The sequence below is a fragment of the Doryrhamphus excisus genome, chromosome 1, assembly GCF_030265055.1.
Source record: "Doryrhamphus excisus isolate RoL2022-K1 chromosome 1, RoL_Dexc_1.0, whole genome shotgun sequence".
Classification (NCBI taxonomy): domain Eukaryota; kingdom Metazoa; phylum Chordata; class Actinopteri; order Syngnathiformes; family Syngnathidae; genus Doryrhamphus; species Doryrhamphus excisus.
Genome location: NC_080466.1, coordinates 11074687 through 11102298, shown reverse-complemented (window position 1 = coordinate 11102298; position 27612 = coordinate 11074687). Strand labels below are relative to the sequence as shown.

General features: G+C 41.8%; 1 protein-coding gene across 2 annotated transcripts in view; it reads left to right on the top strand.

Moving 5' to 3' along the window:
- The window catches only part of ndst3 (N-deacetylase/N-sulfotransferase (heparan glucosaminyl) 3), a 43995-nt gene extending 16398 nt beyond the window's left edge, over positions 1 to 27597 (top strand). Inside the window, exons 5-15 of one of the 2 annotated variants that reach the window (XM_058074522.1) lie at positions 471 to 656; positions 7471 to 7599; positions 14466 to 14648; positions 17725 to 17821; positions 18713 to 18836; positions 19645 to 19819; positions 19901 to 20071; positions 20142 to 20251; positions 23311 to 23413; positions 25978 to 26088; positions 26297 to 27597. In XM_058074522.1, the coding sequence (XP_057930505.1) occupies positions 471 to 656; positions 7471 to 7599; positions 14466 to 14648; positions 17725 to 17821; positions 18713 to 18836; positions 19645 to 19819; positions 19901 to 20071; positions 20142 to 20251; positions 23311 to 23413; positions 25978 to 26088; positions 26297 to 26326 (1419 nt within the window). In that variant the 3' untranslated portion in view covers positions 26327 to 27597. Of the gene's footprint in view, positions 1 to 470; positions 657 to 7470; positions 7600 to 14465; positions 14649 to 17724; positions 17822 to 18712; positions 18837 to 19644; positions 19820 to 19900; positions 20072 to 20141; positions 20252 to 23310; positions 23414 to 25977; positions 26089 to 26291 lie in introns of both variants that reach the window. The other variant, XM_058074523.1, reaches the window with a different exon arrangement.
- Positions 27598 to 27612: the final 15 nt, after the last annotated feature.

Here is a 27612-nt window from a genome sequence, read left to right as displayed (position 1 = left end):
GCTATTCTTTTAATTCTTTCCCACCTCTTGTTGCTGAAAAAGAAAATCATCACAAATCCCTAGGAAAAACACAGAAGAAAGCAGGTGGTCCTCGGGTTCTAAACAAGATCCATTCCAACGAGTCAAGACAGAACTTATATCTAAATTCGACTTAAATTATACTTAAATGAATCTCCTCTTCTCTTCCCAGATCTCATAATGAAGTACAAGACATTAACTAATAAGCACCATTATCCTTCCTTAGTGTAGTTGTTCAGCAACACAGTGTATCCATCCTGCGGAAGAATATGCTGGTTCTCAATCCAGTCTCGTGTTTACACGACTGAAATTAAGTGTTGAATTAATTTATAGGAGCGGCTTTTTAACAATGAAACGGCTTAATACTTAACGTCATAAATTGAGAACCACTACTACTCTGTGTGCTTATGTGCAGCCATTTTCACTCACTTTCATATGAATTGTTCATGCAGCAACACAACATTCCAGTGGACATGGGCTATGCCGTGGCCCCCCATCACTCGGGGGTCTACCCAGTACATCTGCAGCTCTACGAGGCTTGGAGGCGCGTGTGGAACATCCAGGTAACAAGCACGGAGGAGTACCCGCACCTCAAGCCGGCCCGCTATCGCAAGGGTTTCATCCACAGTAACATCATGGTGAGTACTCTTTTTGCATCATCCCAGATTTTATGCAGGGGAATGCATTCTTTTTGCTGATCTCACCACATGACTTTAAAATGTTATAATATTTGTCATTTAAAGGAAAATTGTGTCTTGGAAACAGGACTGCCAGAAGCCAATCAGACTGGCTATAGCTAAGGCTACTATGAATGATAAACCATGTAATATGGAAGCGGCAATGTCCGAGGCGTTGTTGGAACTGCAAATTATGTGCTTCACGCACACTATGAACCTCACCTTACCTTGATGTTCCCACTATCCCACCTACCTTGACGTGTAGCTGTTTTTGCCATCTGAGTTGAACAGCTGCCGCCGTATCCATCTCCAAGCAGAAGTTGTACTAATTCTACATTTGATCAAAGGTACTTAAGATATGTCAGATCCAAACATGTAGACGCACCCTTATTCACAGAGCGGTTCCATTTACATTTGGCTGCGCGCAAACTACACATTCACATAAATTAGTAGTAGTAGCAGCTACAACTGTCGTCATTATTTTAAAGTTTTCAGTGTCAAAGTTGCACAATTGTGACAAGCCATTTCTGCAAATATGGTGCCTCATTTAGTTAATACTTTACACCAGGAGACGGTGGACATCTGTAACATCAATGTGAGCAAAATTTATGGGACGTAAGTCTATAAACTTTGAATGGGTTGTCAAAACACCACTAATGGTGAATTGGTAGAGGGAATGAAAAAAAAACATGGTAATAGCAGCATACGCAGTACCAACCGCGGGATATAACCTGAGAATACAATGACCCTGGATGAATGACAATTTACACAGGCATAATAAAGACATAGCTAGCTGCTTTATATCTATCTATCTTTCTGTCTATCTAGCTATGACAGGCCAATGAAAGCAATTGCTTACCATAATCTGCTTACCATAACCTTTCTTGTTTTTTCTTATACGGTAAATACACATCATCAACACAATAAATAAATAAGTAGCTGCCAAAGCAGACTTTCACCTTGTTTCTGGTTGTTTGCTTTAAAAATATTCAGTATGCTTTCTGATATTGTGCTGCAGCATCAATGTAGTACTTTTGTGGAATGCCAGCTCCAGTGCAAACATTTTATCATGTTGTCTGTTTTTTGGTGTTTGAAATGATCCCAAACTTTTGACAGACTGTCATTTCCTTTACGCCCTTTTCCTCCCCACTTTTTTTTGCTATTTTTGAGCCACTCCACCGTGCCCACACTTTGCAGCTTTCATGTGCACTCTATTGCAGAAGCTGTTCGGAAACTAGTTTTGTGTATTTTAAGTTCTGGCCACCTTTTGGGGTCCGTAAAGAAACAGAATAGAAATAAAAGCTTTTTTCTAATCAAATTAGTCCATGAATCATTGCAGCTCTGAATACTATATGAATACTATATCTATTTACAAATTTAAAAACAATATATATATTTAATTACCCTGCCCTGTTCCACTAGTGAGACAATGTGAGCATACTGTGTGCAGCATTCTTGTCCACTACGAAAAATTATTTATTGAATGCATTTGAAAGCAATTCTTAAAGCAATGAACTGAAAGGAGACCCCCGGAAAGAAACACTTACGTAGTTAAAGGGTCGACCGATACATCGGCCGGCCGATATATCGGGCCGACATTTGAGTTCTTTATTTGAATCGGTATCAGCAAGTTCGCCGATGTATTTTTCCACCGCATGATTTCTAGACAGGCATGCGCCGGGCAGCTTTGTGTTGTTGGAGGACCCTGCAACACACGCAGTCGCGGTACCCCTCCCACACTGCAAGAGTGGTGAATCACAACAAGGGTATGTTTTCAACTTTCAATTAGCCTCGAACAGTTAAACCACATTTTTATTTTACTTATGAGAGGAATTTGTGCTTTTATTTGTTTTTTAGTTGTTTTGATTTGAGTTCACGTTATCTTTGTGCTTTGTTGGCTGATATGTTTTAATGATAAGATTGCTGAAACTGATAGTCACTACGATATTGTCGGTATGTGTAAAAACACATATACTCAATGCTTTTACTAGAACTGTAGAAACGTGTGCAATAGAAGAAAACATGAGACTGAATAAGCTTGAACCTGAACCTAACTAAACTATCTATAAAAACCAAAGAGAGAATTCAACATCTTGCCATTCATTCCATCTAACAAATGTGCAGCTCCTCCTTCTTCATTCATTTGTCAGCCAGGCTCTTTTGTCAAAGTGCACAATTTCTCCCTTATCCACAAAAGAGCCAATCACATTTGACACCCAAATTACCAGTCCATATTACAGCTATTATACTGTTTGAACTGAAAATATGTACAATGATTTTTTTTTATGTCTACTGCTATTTCATGACATAATAATTCATTCCATCTGACGATTTGACACATAATGATTATGTGTTGTTAGTTTAATATTTGTGCAGCACTCAGAAACATCATAATGTTAAACCATGAAGCGCTGAAAAAAAGATGTGTTCCACATTGAGATCAACAAAGATGTCATTTAGAGCGTAATTACCGTGTTGACCCGACTACAAGATGACCCCCTAATTTTGGTAGATTGCAGTCAAAAGAAGTATTATATTTCTTAGCTGCCCAACAGTTGACATATAACTCTGCTTCATTACATCCATTCCAGTTAAACATTTTTCATACACCTCTTGTATAGATTTGGGCTGTAATTTAGTCACAGTTTTCCCATGATATTGCACATAACAAACTAGTCCACAAAATTGAGTGAGTTTTCTATTGAATGTGACTGCCGATAACTCACCATGGGGCCAAATAACGTTGTGAGTGCCAGTAATTTTAAAAAGACACAAATTCGACCTTGCCAGGATGTACGGCAAGTCTGCATCAACAATTAGTTCCATTAGTTCAATCGTCATGTACAATTACTTTAGCATTTTTTTCTGCATGTAAAAGTATAATTACAGTCCTATTTTGCCAGGACATGTCCTGTTTTCAAGTTCTGTTTTGGCCATCCTGACTGTTTTTTGTAGAAGGGGATGAAGATGTCCTGGTTTTCACATTACAGTATATTCCATTACTACTACTACTACTACTAACACTACTATCATAATTTGAATTTTACCTGGCTATGCCGCTATAATATCTAAATATAGATAACACTACAGAAAAACATTTTTGGCATATTCGCATAAATATAATAAAGAAAGTGTAAAACATGTACTGTTGTTTTTGTGCACCTGTAGTCATCCTTATGAGCGATGTTTAAATGCAGCATTATATCCCCCTACTTAGGGTTCTACACATCAGAACTTCAGTACTATTGTATGGTCATGTGGAATCATGCTTATTTTTTGTCCAAACAGACCTGCTAAAGCTAAACCACAGATACGATAGCTTCCTACCTTATATGTTTCTGCAAAGTCCCGCCATCAATCTCCACCACCTCTCACTCCATCTTTGATGGCTCAGAGGAGGACAGGAAGTCATCTTAAGGTTGTAAAATTGTTCTTCGTGTGTCTGAAAGCAGATTGAGAGACGCCCACTGGACCCAGAGTATCAGAACAAATCAAGCTGAGATATGGGAGATACGGGATTGTGAGCAAGCCCGTGTGTGCGTGTGTTAGTGTGTGTGCATATGTGCGTGTTTGTGCACCGTGTTTTTAAAATGTACTATATCAGTTTGAGCTATAGCTCTGTGGATAATTGGTTTGGTGAAATAGTGCTGAGTGTCTGAAGCTCGGGTGGCCTTCCTTCTCTCTCGCTCTTTCTCTCCATCCCCCACATCTCAGCGCCCCTCCTGATGTGTATGTGTGTGACTGCAGTGTTTTACTGATATACCAATATCGACACGTCCAACCTTTATGCTCAGCTCTACAGAGAAGTGCTCCAAAATACATACAAAAATAATAATGATAATAATATCTTCAGATAGCAGTTTTCTGCAATTTTACTTGCAAAATCTCTATGGTTGTCTAATGAAAAGCACGTGTATCAATAATTTATTATTTATAAGTTTTTTTTGTAATGGGCTGCACGGTAGTGGTTAGCACACATGCCACACAGCTAGGTGATTCGGGTTCGATTCCCCCCTACGGCATCAAAAAAAGTGTACAATAGATGTTGAAAACCATACACATACTGTATAATGCAACTTTCACTCTTATTAAACCTCAGTGGTAAGATGCAAACAAAAGTAGTAGTAGCTACTGTTCTGTTCACTTGTAGCGGAAAGTTTCAGTATGTAAAAAATGGCTGTGCGTCGCCACGAAATTAGAGCCCGTAGAGTGAGGCCATGTATGCCAAACTTCAGCATGGTGTTGAAAGTAAAGTGTGCATCTCCCCAGGAGCCTTCACTCAAACACAAAGGAGATTCTGTCCCTAATTTGACTCTGTAGACCTTCTCACCGTAGACACATTGACTTGTCATAACATGAAAAGCACATTAAAATAATAGCGACTCCATTATGCGCCTCATTGCTACCACAATTCTGGAAGTAATGTGCCTAACATGCCATCAGTCGCCCTTCTACCATTGCTGTTTAAATAAGCTCTGAGGTCATGTGTCGCCAACCTCTACAGTCCGCTGCTTTCCATCTGCTGTGTTTGACCATATTCTCATCTGCCGTGTGACACGAAGCATCAGAATATTCCTCAGCTGTCCTGAGGTGCGCGTCACACATTTTTGAATTTGCTGCATGCCAGCGTGACATTGGCGCTGCGTTTCATCTGTCCGTCTGTCAGCTTTTTATGCTGTTTAATGAATTATTTCTTTGCTGACGAATATCTGCCTGACATGTTTGTTGCCACCTCGGCGGGCAATTTGTCACCGAAATGTACGAGGGGGTGGGCAGTAAATGTAAAACAGCTCAGCGTTTTGTGAAACCCATGCATCTTGGAGGTGAATGAGATGAGAAGATTAATGCCGCTCTCATTTAGAAACACCGAATACACAAATGTAGTCTAGCAGTGTTCTGTCTAATGATGCCACCATCCACTAAAGGTTCCACATTATACAATTTTAAATAAGTCTCACAGGTCCCACAAGAGTGTGTTGGGAGTGTTTTACCCAATACCTAACATTTATGCTGCAATTTAGACAGTTAAGTGCTTTTAGGAAGTTCTCCTGGGTTTGTTTGTGTCTGTAGCTTTAAGACTAATGAGCAGTGTTTGTCCAGGTGTGTGACTGTGTGACTGCAAGAAGCCACACAAACCTAATTAACCAGTTTATCACGGTTAATTATGTTTAGAACTGATGATGAGTGAATTTCCTTATTTACAAATTAAATATTTTCATAGTTAGAGAATACAAAAACTGTTTATGACCTTCTAAATATGTTTTTAGCGTTATTAGAGCCCTTTAGACATAAGTAACATCCTTATATTCACTTTTACCCTTGTAATACCTATAACTGTAGACATAAAAATAGTAAATAAGCCATTTCCAATATGAATAAAACTTGTGCTGGCGTTTGTTGCTATAAATGTGTAGAGGATGGAGAGGAACTGAAGTCAGGGTGTTGAATTTTAGTCGTGTTTTTTTATTAGGGATTGGCATTAGAGTATATTAGATCATAGTGATATCATAGTTCATTCTTACTTACGATCAAGTGTGCGCATTTCTCACCAAACATTACAGAAACATTACTGACATCTAGTGACTAGTGTAGAATGATAAATATCATTTACAGTGTTTTTGAATGCAAAAACATGCATGTTAATTGGCGACGCCATATTGTCCATAGGCATGAATGTGACTGTGAAGTGTTTGCCTGTATGTAAGGGTAATGGTAATGGTAATGGTAATGGTAATAGTTTTATTTCATTTGAACGTGGTTCCACATGTCCGAAAGGAGTAGGAAGAAGCAAAGCTTATTAAATCCTACCCCTCCATCTGGTACTTTTACAATCAGTAACTGTTACATTTGTTCACTTCCTGCTTTCCATAATACAGTTTCAGTTTGTTTTTTTTTTAATAATGTACTTCGTACCGAAGTATGAGGTGATATGACCATACAATGACATTATGTGTACCATAGTAACTGTCAATATAGTGATATATAAAGCACATCATGACTGGTTCAAGACTCTTCATCCTTGTATTTAGCAAACATCAACTGCTTGTATTGTTTCTTGAATTGGCTCATCGTTGTGCATTGTTTGAGGTCCTTACTCAATCCATTCCATAGTTTGATTCCACATACTGAAATGCTATGGCTTTTTAACATAGTCCTAGCATATGTTTCAAATTTGTGTGTTTCAAATTTAGTTCTTCCCTGAGATCATATTTCTCCTCTCTTGTAGAGAAGTATTGGATGACATTTTTAGGTAATTGGTTATTTTTAGCCTTATGCATTATTTTAGCTGTTTGAAGATTAACCATATCAGCACATTTAAGTATTTGTGATTTTAGAAATAAGGAGTTAGTATGTTCTCTTTAGGCGGCATTATGAATTATCCTTACTGACCTTTTTTGCAGTACATTTAGCGAGTCAAGATTGCTTTTATAGTTATTACATGTGCCCTGTGATTGGCTGTCTTTGGCCTCTCGCCCGAAGTCAGCTGGGATGGGCTCCAGCATACTCGTGACTGTAGTAACGATAAGCAGTATAGAATATGGATGGATGGATAGAAGTCCTCCATGAAGTGGTGGGTGTATACTGTACATGGGACAGGCTCATCTTGCTGGAGTGGTATCATAGCCATGCTGTTTATGACCCAAAACGTCACAAGTGACTGTTTGAGTACCTATTCTCTCATAAGTGAAAAAATTGCCAAATAGGGCAACTTTAAAATATGTTCTGTTCAAATACAACAACCTTCTACGTGGATTTTTTGTTGTGTTGTGCCTAGGTGTTGCCTCGTCAGACGTGTGGTCTGTTCACTCACACCATCTACTATAAGGAATACCCTGGAGGACCAAAAGAACTTGACAAAAGCATCCGAGGAGGAGAGCTGTTTCTCACTGTGCTTCTCAACCCTGTGAGTCTGACACACACACACACACACACACAAACAAAAAACACACTTTCCCATCAACAAGAAGGGTTGTTAAAGAGGCCTCAAGAAGCTTTCCGGCTTGTTCTTCATCGTGTTGTCTGTCTCATTTATGTTCATGTTTGCTTTGTGTGCGTATGCTTTTGTCTTCTTGTTGTCACCGACAGCATCACACTGTGAAGATCTTTCCACTTTAAATTAGGTCTCACTGCGGGGGGGGTGGACGCAGTTTTGCACACACATCACACACACACATACACATCTTCCCTTCTCACCCACTACCGCTGTGGTGTCAGTTCAGTTTACTTCTGCTTTGACTTAAATTGCATTATTACGTTTTCATGCTCAACAACACGTGCACGTGCTACACTATGTGTATACACATGTGCGGCTACACTATGTTAAAATTTTTTAATAATAAAATAAAATTTCTGCATGTCTGAATGAAGACCAAAATTGGAATGGTTTCTCTTTGGGAAGCATCTTTGGTCATTTAAAAAATTGTAAGTTGCGACCAATAACGTTACTTTCTATTCCTATAGGTTGAGGTAATGCACATTTCAAAGAAATGGTTATTGTTTCCTTGGCCGATCCTACGCAAAGTCTCATGTAACTTATTTATTACACGTTTTGATTTATGATGATTAATAAACCCATCATCTTTTCTCTTTTCCAAAGGTAAACCAGATATGAATGAAAATCTCCACAGCCACTACAAACATGTACAAACACTTCTTTGAGCGCCCCTCCACTAGCACTGTGCAAGAAAGTGACAGGAAGAATAACAACATGATCAGTCAGAGGAAGTCAGAGTCAAGCTCTTTTCTTCCCACCTCAACGTCATCTCTTGCTGCAACGTAGCAGGCTTGGAAATAATAGTCACAATGTAAATTGAGAACAAATTAACACACATTTGCTCATTACGTATCTGAACAGTGCAAGCCATTGCTATATGCTGACTAATACTAATAAATACTAATACTAATACTACTACTCTTCATTAGGGCACTCCTTGGCTGCAGCCAGCTGAGGCGCTGTTGCAGTCTCTAGCCAGTATGCTAGTATCCACAATGGCACAACAACACCTCAGGGTTGTGTTAGCCTGCTCAGTACAGCACAGGTGTAGAAACTGGAGTTCAGAATGTTGAGAGAGACATTTTTGTCCCATTCCATTTAAAGTGGTATTTTGACCAAAACACATAGGGGGTTCCCCAATTCCATTTACAGTCAAATAATCAAATAATTGAGGACATCAATATTTAAGGCTATGGAACGCCATGTCATCAGCAATGGGAAGTACACCCAAGTACAGTATCATTAGTACAGCACTGGCATGGAAACAGGAGTTCAGAACCTTTTTATTAAGATAGAATAGGAAGTGTTAGGTTCTGGTTCTGGTGGAACCCGGGATGCAGAGACAGACACCAGTAAGCATTGCACAAATTCTTCATCAGAAGGCTTGTCTCAGTGTGGAACAAAATACCACCAGGTAGGGAACAAATTAAAATACAAGCCGGAAAAAAACACTAATAAAAAGGCTAGGTAAAAAAACCCAACCATGAAAGCCGTCCATGGGGCGCACCGGTCAACTAGATAACCCTCAAAGAGTTGAAAACATTGAGCATGACCGTTGACTGCTTCTAAGGTCGGAGACAAGGAGTCAGGAGCCTGCAGGCCATGTAAGAGCAGGTTAAATAGAGGAAAAACTTGATAAGGGGAATATGGACAGGTTTGTCCCGGAAATGATGGATCTCAGGCACAAACAGACGTGAAATAATGAAATAAAACCAGAACTGGCTGCACGGTGAGCGAGTGGTTAACCCGCAGGTAGGACATCCGAGTTTGATTCCACCCTCGTGCATCTGTGTGTGGAGTTTGCATGTTCTCCCCGTGCATGTGTGAGTTTTCTCCGGCTACTCCGGCTTCCTCCCAGATTCCAAAAACATGGTAGGCTAATTGTACTGTTAAATGAATGGTTGTTTGTCTATATGTGCCCTGTGATTGGCTGGCCACCTGTCCAGGGTGTCCCCCGTCGCTTGCCTGAAGACAGCTGGGATAGGCTCCAGCACGCCCGGGACCCTCGGGATGATAAGCGGTAGAAAATGAATGAATGAACCAGAACTACAGGACAGAATATGACGGAATAGGTTTTTATTGTCCTTGCACCGGTTCACAAACTGTGGGGAGTGCTCCTTCACAATAGTGCACATTTATATAATACAAAAACAGGCAGTTAGAAGGGCTTTAGGTTCAGTAATTAAAAATGGTTATAAATATTTACAAATTTTCACAAACATAACCATACCCATTTTAAATAACACATCCAAAATAGCGCAATTATGTATACGAAAGCTGTTTATTAGTATATCTATTTATAAGTAAATACATGAGGTGCACATTATTTTTATTAAAACTAACATTACCCTAGTTGAGCTCTCATCTGAACATGTTTCACATTTCTCTCTCACACGTGTACACATTTTCCCTTTGCTCTCACTGTCTTTTGTCCTTGTGATGATATGGATGTCATGTTGTAGCTCCTAATAAAGGGACCTTTTTAAGCATAAAAGCTATTCAAACCCTACATGACAGCTCTCCGCCATGTCACACATGCACACACACACACACACATCCACACAATGTAGCCAGTGATGATTCACTTTCCCTGCGAGGTTTTCATTTGCAGAGACAAAAGCTTTCATTAGGGTGTGTGCTTTGCAATCAATAGCGTTCTGAAGCACACAGCTCTCATCCCTCAGGGCTTTCCTTTGTGTGATGATCCATGCGTTGGTAACATTGTCACTTCCCATTCAATGATTTTTAATCACATTTGGCCCACGGTGGCAGTTCGGTGACAACCACCGGCGGATTGGATGCACAAGTGCATGTGTCCCTGCATGTTTGTATACTTTTTCATCATTCCTCTGGCCCACATCAGCAATCATTGAGCACCCCCGCCTACCCTCCCACATCACCTCGTCTCGCACAAGCTTGGCAATCGATTGGCCGACCTGGGCTCTGCAAACAGCCAATAAGGGCACACAATGTCCCTCGATAAATGGTCAGACAGGTGGTGCAAAAGCAGAGGGAGAGAGTGGGATGGAGGAGGAGGTGGCAGACAGATTGAGATTTAATTTTCAGGTCACGGCGTCTTGTGTCCCTTGAGAATCCAGACACGCACACACACACACACACACACACACACATACATGCATATGTTAATATTCCAGCTTGACTGTATGTTTATCATGTGCGTCTTGCTGACATCAGCAAAGACGTAGAAATTTATCAGGGCTGACATTTCAGCGATTAGCTCTGCCTCTGCGCTTATTAGCCAAACACCAAAAAGTCAGCACAAAAACCTCCTCCCTCCCCCCGCCTCACCGGCTTTCTGTTTCATCCACAAGCTCCTGTCTTGGACGCTCAACTCCCCAGTGTGAGCATCCCCAACTTTTTTTTTTCACAACTACAATTTCTCCCCATTCCCTCAGTTTTTCAGTGTCCTTTTGCTCACCTCTAATAGTTCCACACACACCATGCAGCAACAGGGCAAACAGAATGAGAAATTACAAAGTGGTAACATAGCTCTAAAAGATAACGTAATGGAAAGGCGCAGAAGCTGTTGACTGAAGCGGACAGAATAAATTGAATTGGAATCATTTGCTGTATTGACATTCAGCTTTCGATTATCCACAGTGGAGACACAGATAGCTAAATGGGCTTTAAGAGAGAAGAGGGAGGGGCAAAACTGTGAGGGTAAAGGAGCGGGTTCTTTTTAGTAGCAATAACACTTCAATCTATAGGAGAGTTGTATGTGGAACTAAGTGGTCCGCAATGGGGAATGGCGTGGTAAACAACCAAGGCTGGAAGAATGACAGGAGACACTACAAGGACAAAAATATTAGGTCATGACAGCTACAGGAAGTAAAAATAGAAGAAATATGGAGTCAGCCCTCTACTGTGTGTGGCAATGAGGATTTCCAGCCAATATGTTGTAGAACATTTGACATTTGTGAGATCAAAGATGACATGAATATGATGTATATTTGTGCCCCCCTCCCCCATTGGTTGTGGCCAATTATTAGACACGTTGAGGTATAGACAATTAGTTGGTAAGTAAAATATAAAATGTATTCAATTGTGTGAGGAATTTCAAATAATTCCAATTCATGGAGTCCGATTTTGGGGTTTAAGTACAGGGTCACCAAGACAGGAAGCATAACTGGAGGTAGCAGAGATGAGGATGCTGAGGTTCTCATTGGGAGTGACCATGATGGATAGGATCAGGAACGAGTACATCAGAGGGACATTACATGTTAGAGGCGTTGGAGATAAAGTCAGAGAGGCCAGGCTGAGATGGTTGGGACATGTCCAGCGGAAAGATAGTGAATGTATTGGTAGAAGGATGCTGCCAGGTAGGAGGCGTAGAGGAAGGCCAAAGAGGAGGTTTATGGGTGGAGTGATGGAGGACATGGGGGTAGCTGGTGTGAGAGAGACAGATGCAGAAGACAAGGTTGGATGGATGAGATTGATTTGACTGATGCGTCTTCTACTTATAGTAAAGAAAATGCAGAAACTTAGGTGGCCCCATCAAACTCAGTTGTCAAGTTTTTCCACATCATAGCAAGGCTTTATGGACCTTCCACAGTCATACTGGAAAGACTAATATATCCTTAAGCAAGATCCAGTAAAACAAGTCATTACTCCCAGAATGCAATCATGTTAGAGGAGTTTACAACATGTCATAACTGAAATACATGACTGGCCTAATCTTACAAGAATTTGTGTGTTTGTACATGTGTGTGTGTACGTGCTGATGGATTTTGAAGAACATCACTCCATGGTGCAGTGACACGCTTCATCAGAGCATCTAGGTCAGCGTGAGACGAGAGGAGGAAAACATAAAGCGACGTTTTGGGGCGGACGAGGGCGCACAAGCAAAGACGTTCAAAGATGAGAGAGGAGGGCGCAAATGAAGCCGCGTGCGTGGGAGCCACAGGAGGGAAAGACACGGGACACAGATTAAAAGATGGAGGCTGCAGTTGAGCTTATTTCTCTTCGGATTTCTCCCTTGGTGCCATCATGATTGCAGCTCAATCTCGATGTTAAATTATTAGCACTGTATTCTTTATTGAAGGCACAAATGGGACTGAAAAGAATCAAATATTCCGGAAATGAGTCACAACAGTGGAAGGAAAAAAAGGTTTACATGGTTCAGTTAATTGAATTCTAAGCCACAGTGGGTTGTTCCACAGTGAGGGTGCGGGTCGTTCACTGTGTCAAGTGGCTTTTTAAATTCAGCGCTGCCGAGGTTCTCCTCTCTTTCTGCCCCCTCCTGCCTTGCCCCCTTGTTTTTCATTTGTCTACAGCGGCGCTCCCATTCTAAATGCAATCAAGCCTCATTTTTGCCTTTTGTTTCATTTGGCAGCCGATGCTCAAACTCTATAATTGTTTCCATTTTTGTATCCATTCCTTCTTTTTCTTTTTTTCCCTCTCTTTGACCTGCACACGCAGACACATTACACACACCGCCCCCCTCCATGCCAAAGCATCATAAGGTATTGAGTGTTTGGAAAGGCTGATAAATTACTTTTTGATCAACAAAAAGAGCGAGGTGAGAGTCTTTAAAAGCATCTTATTTACATCTCTGCCTATCTCTTTCATAATATTCACATAATAGTCCTCCCCTCTTTCTCTGTCCCCTCTTCCCTTCTGTCAGCTGCTGCTTCACGCCATCGGCCATATTCCCTCTCCTTCCCAAATGTGAATGGATGTCTCCAGTGGGAGACTGTCGCGTTCTATTTTGCACATCCTTTAAGAGTAGAACTGAAGCTCCACAATCATGAAATCAGGTTTGGGGGGTGGGGGATCCATGGTGTGATTCAGAGGAAGCAGATTTACTGGCTTGTGTTGTTCTATGCCTTTGCTCTTTCTGCAGCAACAAATAGATTGTAATGAAGCAGGATGGACGGTGCTGCTGTGAGGCCAAACACATGTTAATTGTACGGGACACAAATACACCATCTGTGTGTTGATGCCCCACTGACACACACATGCACACATGGAGTCACATCAGTATTGGGAAGGCAATCTGTATTCTCAAGAGCTTTCCAGGTTGGCCTGATGCTGATCCATCAAACCACAATGCTGTTGCTACGTATCGTCGGCAACCTTCATGCTTTAAAGCAAAGCCCCTCCGGTCCTCTATACGTGTGTGTGTGTGTGTGTGTGTCCGTGTGTGCACATGTGCGTGTGTGTGTGCAAGTGTTCACACCCACAGCCCTAAATATTCTGACACACAATCCCTCATGCACAAGCCCAACAAATAATTCATATCTTAATGGCTAATGTTACCATTTCTTCCAGACACTCCCCAGGTCCTCCAATCACAAAAGAAAAGTGTATGTGTGTGTGTGAGAATGTGTGTGTCCTGTCTCTTTGATCATCCATATGAACAGGCCCGTCCCATGTGATGCGACGTCTTGCTCATCATCACCCAGTGGCCGTGAGGGGTACTTGCGTCTCCTCCTCGACTTCATCTGCCACAAAGAGTGACTATTCCAATTCCCATGTGTTTTCCCCTTGAAGATACATTCACTCCACAGTGTTACATAACTAAATGAGCACTTGCAAAAGAGATACACACAAACACACACATGTCCCAGTAGACAGATGCTTCGAGTTTCAAATAATCTGTTTGCTTTCCACTATACAGTCACAGGGACAACAATTGGATTTCCGGTGCTTACCTTAATCCCAAACAAACATGAGAAGTTTGGAAATTCAATTTGGACTTGTACGGTTTTGTTAAAGCAGCATCTCTCCCTTTTTATCATTCTCTCCCTCCACAGATTAGTATATTCATGACCCACCTGTCCAACTATGGCAATGATCGCCTCGGTCTCTACACATTCGTGCACTTGGCCTCTTTTCTTCGGTCGTGGACAAACCTGAGGCTACATACACTTCCTCCTCCTCACCTCGCCCACAAGTACTTCCAGTTGTTCCCAGAACAGAGGAACCCACTATGGCAGGTATGTAAGAATATTTTTCCACCAGGGCTCCCCATCAAATTTTAACAATTGACAAATGGTCAATTACTTAATTAGTTGCTAAGGCTAACCTGTTTGGTGAGCCTTTGATGTTTTTCCACCAATCATGCTAAAATCTTACAGGCATGTGCTTGTCAGCCCCCAACCCTAATCACCCAAAAGTTACTGTGAATGTTTTGCATAGCGCATTGAGCTAAGTGAGAAATAAGTGAAAAACATGCAACCCAAACCTTTTTTTTAAGTTTAATAGTCAACTGATCTCCATTGTCATCTTGCAGCTAATGTGTATAAAAGGCCTTTTTTTTAATACACATTATTGTTATCATATGGGCCGTACTTCAGTGCAGTCCCGGCTAGTCCAATGATCTACATCAATGAGCATATGACAAAATCCAATACTGACACCAAAAAGTAAAAAAAAAGTCACGCAAGGGGGAAGCAGGAAGCATGGGAAAATTCAAGGCACTTGAAGTAGGAAAGAAGTAGGAAGAAGGAAATTTTCCTCAACGGGAGCACCATAGCCCGCCGGCTTGGTAAATGTGCATGGCATTTTTGTCCTGTGAGGACAGCTCTTTTGGGCTTCACCAGATGGCAAACAAAGCTTGCACCCAAGTCATTTCATTTGAGTCACATTTTTTAGCCAGTTGTGTTTTGATGGTTCTGTTTGATCTCTCAAATATTCCTTTGGGAATACCAAAATAATCTTTCCACCTCACCTATAAGTAAAGTGGATGCCAATGTCAGTGGGGAGGCCATATCTTGGGATTAGGTCACGAATGAACTAGTCTATGACCTCTTTTACTGTCTGTTTTTGTTGGTATGGACTCCACCCATTTGAAGAAGGTGTCTACCGGCAACAGAGCTTTTACTCGCGGTTGTGAGCCCATGTCGATGAAGTGGATAACAACTTTTTTCCGGGGGACTGAGGGTGTTGGAAATGCTCCAATTTCCATTTTCAGAGTTGTTTTGGGGTTAAATGATGAACAACTCTTTGCATGTATCCACATATTTACAGTATAAACATTTGACAAGTAGTGATGCCCCTGCTGCTTCTCTATCATGTCTGTCAATCTCCTCATGGGTATGTTAGGTGTCCCTAACATGCCCTTCCTCACACAGTAACAACAACACGTCCACCGGGTGATGCCATTGTGTGATCCGTGCATTTGCTCGGGTCGCTGTACTTTGTACTTTACTTTTATACGCTTTACTTTGCATGTCAGCAAAATTATTTGCATCACTATGGTCGTCAACTGTACATTATTTACATAACCCGTTGCCACTTTAGCAGCGAGGTCTGCAGTATTATTCCCTCTGGCAACGTCTGAGTTTCCCTTTTGGTGTCCTTGATTGACACTTTATTATTTATATTTTGGCACAATTCTAAAAATCCCCTTGTTAACGTACCCTATTGGTACATCACTCCAATTGTCTCTCAGGTGTTTGAATGTAAATAAAACTATGTGAACCTTTCATTCCACAATCACCAATCGTTTGGTGTCAATTGTTGTGGTTAGTGACCGTAGGTAGTGCTTCATTACAACAGGTGATGGCGCTGCACCAGCCAACAAACCAATAATTTTTGTCTCCCTAACTAGAACCGGAATTCAATAGTCCCAGTCGGAAGGAAGCCCTCTGCCATTCCTCCTTTTATCTGTCATCATTCACACAAGCTGGCCAGTAGAGATGTATGGTCCGGCTCTCTGCCCAAGTGATGGTCACCGGAGCATACCACAGACACCAACCCTTATTGAGTGGGGTGTGACCGGCTACTTTGCAGACAGTGTTTTTTTTTTAGCACCATTAAGTGCCCCCCACCCATACTTTGGCTGTCCACATCACTCCACACAAACACTGTACTCTCACACGACACAGTAAATACACACAAGAAAATTTGGATCTGGTTCCCAACACGAATAAGTCACAGTGGAATCTCTCGAGTCTCATTATGGAAGTGTTTGATAATGCCAGACTAGAACATCGGCCCCTTTTAAACCGCCCTGCTCACATAAGGTGGGTCGCTTTGAGCTGCCTTTAAACTTTACACCTTTGTCTCAACACACACAAATATCCTCCAGTAGTTGGTCCCATTATAAATTCTCATTATACCAACATACCTAGTAGTTGGTCTATAGTTATTAATCTTTCGCCATTTTCGCCACAATATGTAACATCGCTTCTGCAGAGCAAATGAAATTAGACAAAACAGATTTTCTGGAAATTTCTGAAATTTGGAGAAACAGTCACTGGCTGAAAGAGAAACTGTGAACCCAAGATCTCATTGGGTCCCGGATGTTTATCTTGAGAACAGATCAGCGATACACACTTTTATGGACCGGTATTTAAAACTTTGGTGTCCGGAAGATGTCACAAAGTACAGCACAGGACCCCCGCTCATCAAGCAGGAAGGCACCAAACTAGCAAGTGCTGCTAACTGGTTCCAGTTTGAGACAATCAAAGTTGTGGTTGGGTGTTTTCTACGTGTGCAAGCAACAGCAGTTGCCAGGTAACAGTGCTTCCGTTGTTTAATTCTACAGTATGTTTATTGTCTAATTGTAGTCAACTCTAACAGTACACAGGTGCTTTTAAAGTTGGCCCTCAGCCAAATGGGACAAGCATAAATAGAACAGCTTGATTCAGGCAACTCCAAGCATCTGCACTACATCATCTGAAGCAGTTCACAATCAAAACAAATATGTATCTATTAACATGCTAAAAATATAAAAACTATAATAATACGTCTACTCACCAGAGATGACAATTTGCTCTTCCTCAGGCAGTCTTTGTGGGTGTAACTTATCTTGTTGAACAGTTTCGCTCTGATTAACCTATCAGGACTAGAGGCATGCGTCTTTGCTCTGATCAACCAATCAGAACTGTGGGCTTACAAGCTGGCCCTGAAAGTTGAATCAGCAGGCTGATTGGCTAAAAAAAACAGCCCCATTGCCAATAGTGTGTATGTGACAGGTGCCAACACCCCTGTTTTTGAAGGCCCTGTCATATTTTGCCATTAAACAGTACTGCATCAAGCATCCATCCTGTGTCTGTTCTCCTTTAGAACCCCTGTGATGACAAACGCCATAAAGATATCTGGTCTAAAGAGAAGACTTGTGACAGGTTGCCCAAGTTCTTGGTGGTTGGGCCACAGAAAACAGGTACGTTCTTTATAAACATATGCGATTCTTTGCAAAAGCCGCCATTAGATTTGTTGTCCTGGCCTTACCCTGTTCTCCTATAAGTAACATTCCAGTCATATTTGACAGCATTGCCATCACCAAGTCCAGCGGTGTCCTATTTGCTCTGGACAGTAGTACCACCACTGTACAATAGTATAAAACAAACATTTTCCAACACCATCTATCTTCGTATCATCTTTGGAGCCTTTTAAAGGGAGACAATAAACTCATCAATGCGCTTCTACCAACATGCTTCTGTGCAAGGTAGTGTGCAAACAGCCTTTTCTAGCTTTGTTTTCTTTAAATAAGACAAAACGATATGGGCTCGTGAATGTAAAAATCATGCCTGACAGGAATAAGATGAACTCATTTAACAACATCTCTTATTGTGGTTATAATAGTGGCACATTATTGAAAAATAATCCTACTATTATTGTTTAGCAGGAGAAGTGTGGAGGTAAAGGCACTAATAAACAGGTGTTGATATTATGACATAATGGGTCACTATAGCAACAGTGGCCTTCCAGCAGCTTCCATTCATTCACCTTTATTGAATGGAATCCCTTGTATGTCAGCAAGGTTGAGGCTCAATGAGAGACTGAACAAATTGGGAGTACGTGCTGTGGTTAAAATGAAGGGTCCAACCGGGTAGTGTCAGACATTTTTGAATAATGTGATGGGCACGCCTGTGATCATGAGAGACACATACTGCACTGTGTGATGCCATTAGAATGACTGGTTGAGGGAAGACAAATCATCAGGTATGACTGAGTAGGATGTAACACATATGAAGCGTGGCCACACATGCACACACGACTCTCAGCCAAGCTGAATTAATGAGCCCCTTATGAATTATGCCCCTTCTTCCAGGGACCACAGCACTTTATCTCTTCCTCCTCATGCATCCATCTATCTCCAGCAACTTCCCCAGTCCCAAGACTTACGAGGAGGTGCAGTTCTTCAATACAAATAACTACCACAAAGGGATCGACTGGTGAGGACAAACACTCAGCTACTTTGGAATGTTTTCAGCCACAATCAAAGGAAAAGAGATTTTTACAAACAAAGGCTTCTTTGTCTTTACACACTTGATTGACACATTATGCATTTGTGAAACGATTTCATTTCAAAATGATCCATTCAAGCTTTTAAATGTAAGCTAGCAGAGTTGCGGAGTGCCTATAGGAACATATGTAAGGGGAAGGTTGATTTGGTCCTCCTGTGAGGGATAGAGATGTTGAAGGTCAGACTCACATGTAGGACACCCAATGCTATTTGAATCAGGTGATCAGTATGTGAAGGACTTTTACACAAACAACTCTGTTTGAACATATCATGAAAGAACATCGTATGTTAGCACATGAGGGAGACCGAAGACATCAAATGACAGGACACGTACAACACATTGCAACACATTGCATTCTCTATATGGTTTTGGTATTGTTTGTGCACACTTTTTAAGTAGCATCCAGCAGTTGTATCTAGCTCTACATATGCTTTAAAATGTTACACTATTCAGCTGTTGGTGTGAAACTAATGCATGTTATATTTGGTATACTATTGTTTACAATTAACTTATTGGTGGTATTAATACGGGCTGAGTAGTTTTAGCAGTATTACAACATTGGTTCTGTTGCTACTGTGTTGTGCAATATACTTGTGAATGACAATTATGAACCTAATGTATACAATTAATTACACAGCGCACACCTACAGTTTTGGGCACAACAGAACATTGTGTATTCAAATATTACCATGATGTCCCAAATAAGTATTACAAAAGTGTGTATACCTCACTGTAGGTACATGGAGTTCTTCCCCGTACCTTCCAATGTGAGCACGGACTTCCTGTTTGAGAAAAGCGCCAACTACTTCCCCTCAGAGGAGTCCCCGCGGCGCGCCGCAGCCCTGCTGCCCAAGGCCAAGATCATCACCTTGCTCATCAACCCCTCTGATAGAGCCTACAGCTGGTACCAGGTGCATACAAACACACACAACACATTGGCACAATCTACAGCCAATACAAGTGCGCTATCAAATATTTGTTTCACTCTCTAGCATCAAAGAGCTCACGAGGACCATGCCGCCCTTCGTTTTACCTTCTTTGATGTCATCAGCGCCAGAGCAGGTGCTCCGGCCGAGCTGCGTTCCCTGCAGAACCGCTGTTTGACCCCTGGCCTGTATGCCACACACCTCGAAAGGTGGCTCACGTACTACCCCGCCAATCAGGTGTGGTGTCTTATTATATAATGACTACCGACTGTACAATTGCAACATGCTAACCTATTTGTGAATATAGATGATGATCATAGATGGTCACCAGCTGAGAGCAGACCCTGCTGCTGTCATGGATGAAGTTCAGAAGTTTCTGGGAGTCACTCCTCATTTTAACTACTCGCAGGCCCTCACGTAAGTCCCTCACATAACAAGGAACATATATTAACACATCACTCCACCTGGAACAGACAATGGAAGAAAACGGTGTTAGGCCTCCCTTTCCACTCTCCTTGAAAAGAGTTTGTCCGTGGGACTATTTGTCAAAGCTTTGAGGAAAACAAATTCCTCACTTGGTAGAGCAACAGTACTCTTCAAGTACCTTGACCTTATATGTGTTAAAATAGATTTTTTTACTCATCTTTTCCAATTCTAATTCCAAATTTGTGTAAATTGTGACATCTACTGGTGATGAGCAGAGAATTAACCATAACGGGACCCACAGTTCACACATGGCCTTGAGCCAATAAGGCCTGGCTTAACACCCATTAAGGTTAAGACTTGTGTTTGTATTTTTTGTCAGTATATTAGCACTGGTGTGGCATTATATGAGACTAATAACTTCAGTAAGAAATCAGTAATTAACACATATGTTTCTTGCAAGTGTTTCTTCACAAGTGTGTCTCCATAGCAACTCGTCTAGCTTGCACAACCCGCATGTGTTTGTCTCAAGCTGTGTGAATAAATATGAGGTCAGTCCAGCTCACATTGCCTGGGAGCAATGCAAATTTGCCACTGAGATGAAAAAAATCACGTTTGCACAAATATGTAGCCATTTTTTTCTCTCTCTGATTTTTTATAGATTGTTGTCATTCATTAGAATGAGTGGGAAACAGTTTATTAGTTAAGAACGTCTCATTAGAATGTATCCTGCCTACGAGCCCTCTCCTCTCCAGACGGGAGCGTCTTAACGTTTGTACATGAGGACAGAGAGCGCCTCTGTCATAGATGGCAGACTGACACGCATACAAAATAATGTGCAAAGAGATGCGTCTTGACAGGAGTGTCAACAAAATGTGTGTATGTGAGGGGGGGAAGCAAAGTCAGTCACAAAAAAATCTTTTTTTTGTCTTGTTCTTTTGACATGGCAGCGGCCTGACAGCTCCTCATACAACAAAGCCTTTTTATTTAATCTTTTCTTCCGCCCGTCTTGTCAGAGGAAAAAAAAAATACATTCGACGAGGACGCCAAATGATGCATACAGATAACCGTCTTTCACTCACATCCACAATGACCGAATATCTGTCGACAACACTAATACGAATATTTTTACCCCGGCACAACACAATGCAAAAGCAAAGTGCAGCAGTATACATAAATAAATAAATTGCCACCACGTGTAGGAGTGGAAACACATGCCCCTGGCGGTCTCGTTCCTCTGGCTTGGGGCATGGTCTTGGTCGCCGGGTTGCCCTGGTGTTTGGTTGCCGGGTATCTCTGTCCCTTCTTGCTTGGCTGACCCCCTGGGGGTTCTGGTGGGGTTTGTGGGGGGCTGTCCAGATCTGGGGATGGGGCATGGATGGGGTGATGGTGCGGGCCGTCGGGTGGTGGGTAGACGGGGTGCTGCATCCGGCGAGTGGTGGCCGTCTGCTGCTGCCGGGGGGGTCGGTGTGCGCCCGGTGGCGCTGGTTCCTCCGCTGCCTCCCTCGCCTCTGGGGGTGGGCCGGGGTTTGCCCTGGGTGATCTGGCTTGGCTACTGTGTGGGACCATGGGGTGTGGGCATAGGAGGCTTTGGCTCTTGCCCTTAGTGGGGGCACGGGTGGTTGTACCCCGCTGCCTTTGCGGAGCCTTCTCCCTTTGGTATGTATGTATATATGTATATTTGTATATATGTGTGTGTGTATGTATGTATGTATGTATGTATGTATATATTTATTATTATCTAAAATTAAATATAATTAAAAATAATTATTGTATATAAATTAGTATTATATATTAAGTATTAATAGTAGTTTTATTATTATACATACATAACTACGATTATCAATATATTATTATTATTAATTACTTTATTTATTTTTTATTCATTATTTTTATTTTTGTGTATGGAAGGCATGTGTGATATATGGGGACCGTGTGCTATCGTCCCACTCTGGCTGTGGCTGTTTCCCCAGGTGGGCCGCCTGGCCCTGCCGCACCAATGCCTCCATGGACAGGAATGCACACAACCACGGAGATTAACGATTAGTGGAACTGTCTTGTCCTTTTTCTGGCGGACTTTTCACAGCCTGCCCCTGTTTGGCATCATACTTTCAGCTTCAGGTTGAGTTCCCATTATGCGCCTTCTAAATACCTTACGTTTGTAATTAGTTTATTTTTGCTTGATTTAAACAATAAGTATGTAAAATGAAACAAATGTCAGGAACTGGTGAACTGGGCGGGAACCCAGGATGCAGAGGCAGGACATAAACAAAAATATTTATTTGACAAAGAGTGTCCACACAGGAAAAAGTACAAAACAAAGGTGGCAACAAAGGCTCGATGCACAATGGTCGACACAAAAATTGAAAACACTGCAGCAAAAGGCATACAGGCAAAAACTAGGATGTGTCACAAAAAGTCAGCGGGCAAAAATGAAAACAACAGAACAAAAAACACTGAAAGCCAGAAAGCAAGGAAACTGTGGAAGCTTAAGGGACAATCTGGCAATTAGTGCAGCTGTGAGCGGGGCTTAAGTAAAAGGATGGCTGATTGAACTCAGGTGTGTGCAGGAGTGGCCCGCCTGCTGCTAGTCAGGATGCGCTGCAAGGAAAGAGTAGCAGGCGGCAGCAGAGCAACCACACACAGATCATGACTAATGCATATTTTTGACCAATAATAGGCCACATTCAACCACAAAACAGTATGATTGATCTGTTTGTATTCGTTTGTAAAACTTGGTAGAGTGAAGCCTCTAAATTTGGCAAGAGATCAGTGTATTAATTGTTGCATATACTTTGTATTGTGTATTTGAGTTTCTACTACATGTTGTAATAATTATTCTGTCAAGTTATATCTACAAATTATTAGTATGATGTCCTATGCCATTGCACAATAAGAAACATATTTAAATGTACATGATATATATTACAGTTGTTGCAGCTCTTGTCTACACGCTCATTAAATTGCCCCGGTAAATGGGCCAGTTAATGTAAACAACGACATATAATTAATCTCTCATTTGAAATCATCCTGGCTCTCTTTTGTCTGTTCAGGTTTGACCCTCAGAAGGGCTTCTGGTGTCAGCTCCTTGAGGGAGGAAAGACAAAGTGCTTGGGGAAGAGCAAAGGGCGAAAGTATCCTCCAATGGAACCAGAGGTAAACACATTTACTGTGTCAATATTTAAAGGTATAGATTGGATCAAATGTCTTTTGGGGTAGCCACAATGTGGCGCGCAATGACAATTCCACACAGGCCACATTTCCCCCTGGAAATTCTGCAATCGGATGGAAAGTGTGCAGCAAACAGACCCCAAAATTACATTGTCATTAGGAGACCTCGGTAATGACACAACACCCTTGAGAGGGAGGATGGGGAGATTAGGATGGAACAAGGACGCTAGAAGGAGAAAATCGAATCCATAAATCTTTGTCCTGGCCACTGATTCCACAGAGGAGCTCGGAATCACACATTTGCTCTCAAATGAAGAAGAGCACGCACAGAATCAATCCATCTTCTCACGTGCACTCACACGTGGCTAATGGGTGGATTGCACTCACCTGTAATTAAACTGTGTGCCAGATACTACCTCCTGGAAGCTGAAAAAGATATAGATACACCCCTCACATGTCATTCTGTTTCCCCAAGGGACAGTAACTACAGGAATAACTTGGATATACTATGGAGTATTCATACATTTACTATTATTGCTTGAATACCTGCCACACCATACAGGGAAATTGTTCAAAGTTCCAATATTTAGTGGAAACACTATCGTTATCTGGCACTACCTTAATCATCTTGGGAATGGAATTCACCAGAGCTGTACTGGTTGTTACTGGAACTCCTCCATGATGACACCTTTCTCCACCTTTCTCCCGCTAGAGGATGCCGCACAACTGCTCAATTACATTCAAGTCTGGAGACATACTTGGTCACTTTGCCACCTTCAACTCTTTCAGGAGGGGACTTGTCATCTTGGAGTTGTGTTTGGGATCCTTATTATGTTGGAAAAATCCCCTGCTGGGTATCTGCTAGCTAGCTGAAAAATGTATTGGAGCTGAGTATGTGCAGAGCCGCTCTTTTAAGAGTATGCAAATTAGCAAATTAATAATAGCCAAGAGAAAGAATAACACAACATCTACAACAATGAACTGACATGTCCAAAAACTACAAATGACATAATAAGTTACTGCTTAAGTCAGTAGCCAAAGGAGAATACTTTATAACCTGAAAATTGTTTTTAAATGGTTCAGTAATGACCTGTCAGATAGAACACAGTGTACTCAATTTGAGGGTAGGACAATTGACAAGCAGAATATTCGCAAGGGGGGACCACAAGGCTCAGGTCTTGGACCTTTCCTATTTACAATTTATATAAATAATATTGGTAAAGGTATAGAAAATGCTAATGCAGATGACACAATGATGTACCCCTGTGCACCGACATTAGAACAGGCTTTTGAAAAGCTTCAAAGTGCTTTAACTAGCTTACAAGTGCAGCTGTGTCTTACTTTAAATGCAGATAAAACCAAACTGATGGTATTTACCAGGTCAAAGAAAGAGCCCAAGTCCTTATCGCAGATCTGCTACTTTTCTTCCTGTGGTGGACTACGACATTCTTTCCATGCATGTATTTTAAGGATTTGTTGCATCTGCTGGACTGCATGGTGCCTTGAGATTTGTGACAAACTGCAAATGGCTAACTCACCAATGTGTTCTTTATCGGAAGGTCGGTTGGCCATCCCTTACTTTATTGCAGGTTGAGTCACTGGTATGTCTTTATTTATAATGCTATACTGAAACTGCTCCCAAGCTATTTCTGTACATGCACTGTCCAGCAGACAAATACAACTTGTACAAGCTTTTTTTTGCAGAATGTAAAAAAAGACTCAGTGTACCATGCTTTTCGTCCCAAGCCAGCTGGGATAGGCTCCAGCACACCCCCACGACTCTAGTAAGAATAAGCAGCTTCAAAATTGGATGGATGGATAGGCCATATTCAAGCATGATTTATTACGTAATATTCATTCATTCATTCATTTTCTACCGCTTATCCTCACAAGGGTTGCGGGGGTGCTGGAGCCTATCCCAGCTGTCTTCGGGCGAGAGGCGGGGTACACTCTGGACTGGTCGCCAGCCAATCACAGGGCACATATAGACAAACAACCATTCACACTCACATTCATACCTATGGACAATTTGGAGTCGCTAATTAACCTAGCATGTTTTTGGAATGTGGGAGGAAACCGGAGTTTATTATTATTAAGTAATATATTTCTGAAAAAAACATGACAGTGAAAATTCTAAGCACTTAGTGGTGAGGGATTGATGTACTGCTGTTTTGGAGTATTTCTTGTGTGTTTCTGTCTTACTCTCCCTGGTCTTTGGAACCATTAAGACTTAGGATGTTCCAATCATGGTTTTCTGCTGTCGATAGCAATCTCGATAATCCATGAGTGAAATCGGCATATAACGATACCAAGACTAATCTGTAATTGTTTAAATGTACTACTGGCTATATTAGAGGTCACCAAGGTTTTTTCTTGTATACCGATCTGTGGCCGATTGATTGGTGCACCCCAATTAAGACACAAATCTGCTAAGCAACAATCAACCGCATAAAAATAAGGAATCAGAGCACTCCTGTCTGCCAAACACACCTCCATTAATTTCCCCCTTTTTTTGACAATAGTCTTCTTCTACTGTCTACCCTTCGCAGGCTCGTGCATATCTGTCCAGGTACTACAGGGAACACAACGTGGAGTTGTCAAAGCTGTTGCATCGCCTCGGACAGCCTCTTCCCTCTTGGCTGAGAGAGGAGCTGCAGAAGGTCAGCGGCATTCAACTCTCGCCAGCATATCAATTCATTTGCTCCATGAGTATTGGGGGGTTGTTGTGCAACTTCTGTGGTGTCACTTTTTCCAAATATGTCCCAAAACCGAGTCATTTGGTTAATTAAATCCTGTTCTTCTGCCCTTTCCTACCCATCCCTCTTTGTTCACACACCCACTCCGTCTCCGCCTCTTTCTTAAGGTTAGATAACCTTTGCATCCATGAGCCGGGGTTAATGGCCAAAAGTCAAACAGCGCAAGGCAACCTGGAGTACCCGACCTTGAGACGCACTCTCCAGCGAACCCCTGAGTGGGAATGGCAAGGACACAACGTCTTGTTTCATTCCCACCTCTGAAGGGTAAAGAAGTGATGGAAAGAGATAAGCAGCTCTGAAGTCCAAGAGGAGTTCATCATGGTCTGTACAAGAGCTGCACAAAGCTTTTGTCCTGATTTCCACCTTTTACTGCAATCTATCACACCACAACAGCGCTGGTCAGCTGTAGGATTCCCTCATGAGGACTTTGCACTTCCTCCAAGACGAAGTCACAACAAAACGAGATTCCCTTTACTTTCTTACGTTGTAAGTGCATAGACTCAGGGTGGTGTTTGATTTTCTATCAGCTTGTTTGTTCAAAAGCAAAAGTGGCTGCCGGCAGCAAATCTGGCAGCCTTGTTCACCTCAGAGATGGCCCCCGAGGCTTTCGGAAGGAAAAAGAACATGTTGGAAGGTGTCTCTGAGACAAGAAGCCTGTGACGAGAAGATGAAGGAGAAGAAGAATGCACACACGTCAATGCTATCAATGCTGACGACAGCAGTGGAAGCAAAGACAACCGACCAAAACCAGCCCAGTCTGCTTTATTATTTTTCCTGTTCTTCTTTTCCTTTATGATACCTTAAGTTGTTTACCTTCCATTTTATGACAAAATAACATGACATGTCAGAGAAACCAAAATAAAATAAAGGAATCTGCCTGATCGTAACTGTGCTGTGTGCTTTTCTATCATAACTGATACAAAGTACCGGTATAGTACAATGACTACACCCCTCATTCAGCACAGTATATCTTGATAAGGGACAGTACTATGTAAATTCAACTTAGATATGCTTTTGAGCAGTCATTGTGCAGCATGTATAGCAGCATACATTTACTGTCTACTAAAAAATGACTCAACAGACAGCCATTATTGTACAAATAGCTGACAAAAAGATGACCGTGTCTACAGTCAACTGCATGAGTGCTGACGGCAGTAGGGAGCTGGGGTTCATTGAGGGAAACAATTCCAACATGTACTATAACATTGTGATGTGAAGCATGGCCCCCTCTCCTTTGTGTATTGTCTCCAATCAAGCATGGCACTGGAAGCATTACGATCTGGGGCTGCATAAGTGCAATCAACACCGGGGAGCTGTGGTTCATTGAGGGAAACATTAATTCCAACATGTACTGTGACATTATGATGCAAAGCATGACCCCATTCTTTGTGTGTTGCCTACAGTCAAGCATGGTGGTAGTGTCATGAT